This window comes from Phytophthora parasitica (assembly GCF_000247585.1).
Source record: "Phytophthora parasitica INRA-310 unplaced genomic scaffold supercont2.404, whole genome shotgun sequence".
Classification (NCBI taxonomy): Eukaryota; Oomycota; class Peronosporomycetes; order Peronosporales; family Peronosporaceae; genus Phytophthora; species Phytophthora nicotianae.
Window position 1 is genome coordinate 5,011 of NW_008649390.1, and position 708 is coordinate 5,718.

Sequence of the window (708 nt, forward strand, 5' to 3'; positions counted from 1 at the left end):
ATTGACAGAATTCATGAATTGGTATATGCCGCTATTCAGGGAGCTCGGTACTTGCGGTAAGTGTCGTGTACAAGTTCTTCGTCGGATCCGAGACATAACCACGAGTTTGGATCGGCACGCTACACCCCTTTGGTGAAGCACCACCTGGAGATTATGTCCAATCTGCGTTCGGCGGGCGGCAGATGGAATTATCGGAAATGGACGACGGCGGCACCATCTCGTCGCTTCCTTGTCCCTTCCTCGTCCATTCCTCGTCCCTCAGATAACCGAGTTATCTGAAGTGGGTACATCCGGATAACAGATGTTAATTAGTACCGTACACTTTCTTTTATCCCCACTCGCCATTCGCTACAGTTTCTTCATTCGTGGATGCGGGGGAAACGCCGCTCGGATTTTCTTTGCAGTGGAGATGGCTCTGCTAGCAGCGAGCGAGCGCTCACGATGGGCCCCGCGCTACCCTTTCCACCAAGACCTGTGCCAGGACAAGCCACCACAAGCGCTCGAAATGTGGTCGTGCGCAGTGTCGTGCCTCGAGCTCTGTGAGAGCGCAGACTTGAGAGTGTCTAAACAAGCCGCCTTCGCTGGTGAGTTGATACAGGAAGTATGATTTTGTGCCGAGCGACTTTGTATACTAACCTGAACTACGAAGTGCGTGGACGCCTGTACACAGACGGACGGAATCGAACGGCCACTTGCCGATTGGACAAG

At 53.1% G+C, this 708-nt stretch overlaps 1 protein-coding gene across 1 annotated transcript; it reads left to right on the top strand.

Moving 5' to 3' along the window:
• Positions 1-301: 301 nt before the first annotated feature.
• On the top strand, positions 302-607 carry PPTG_24937 (hypothetical protein; the record flags this gene model as incomplete). The annotated part of the gene is made up of 1 exon (XM_008918969.1): positions 302-607. One exon carries the CDS (start codon positions 302-304, stop codon positions 605-607), a length of 306 nt encoding a protein of 101 aa, XP_008917217.1.
• Positions 608-708: the final 101 nt, after the last annotated feature.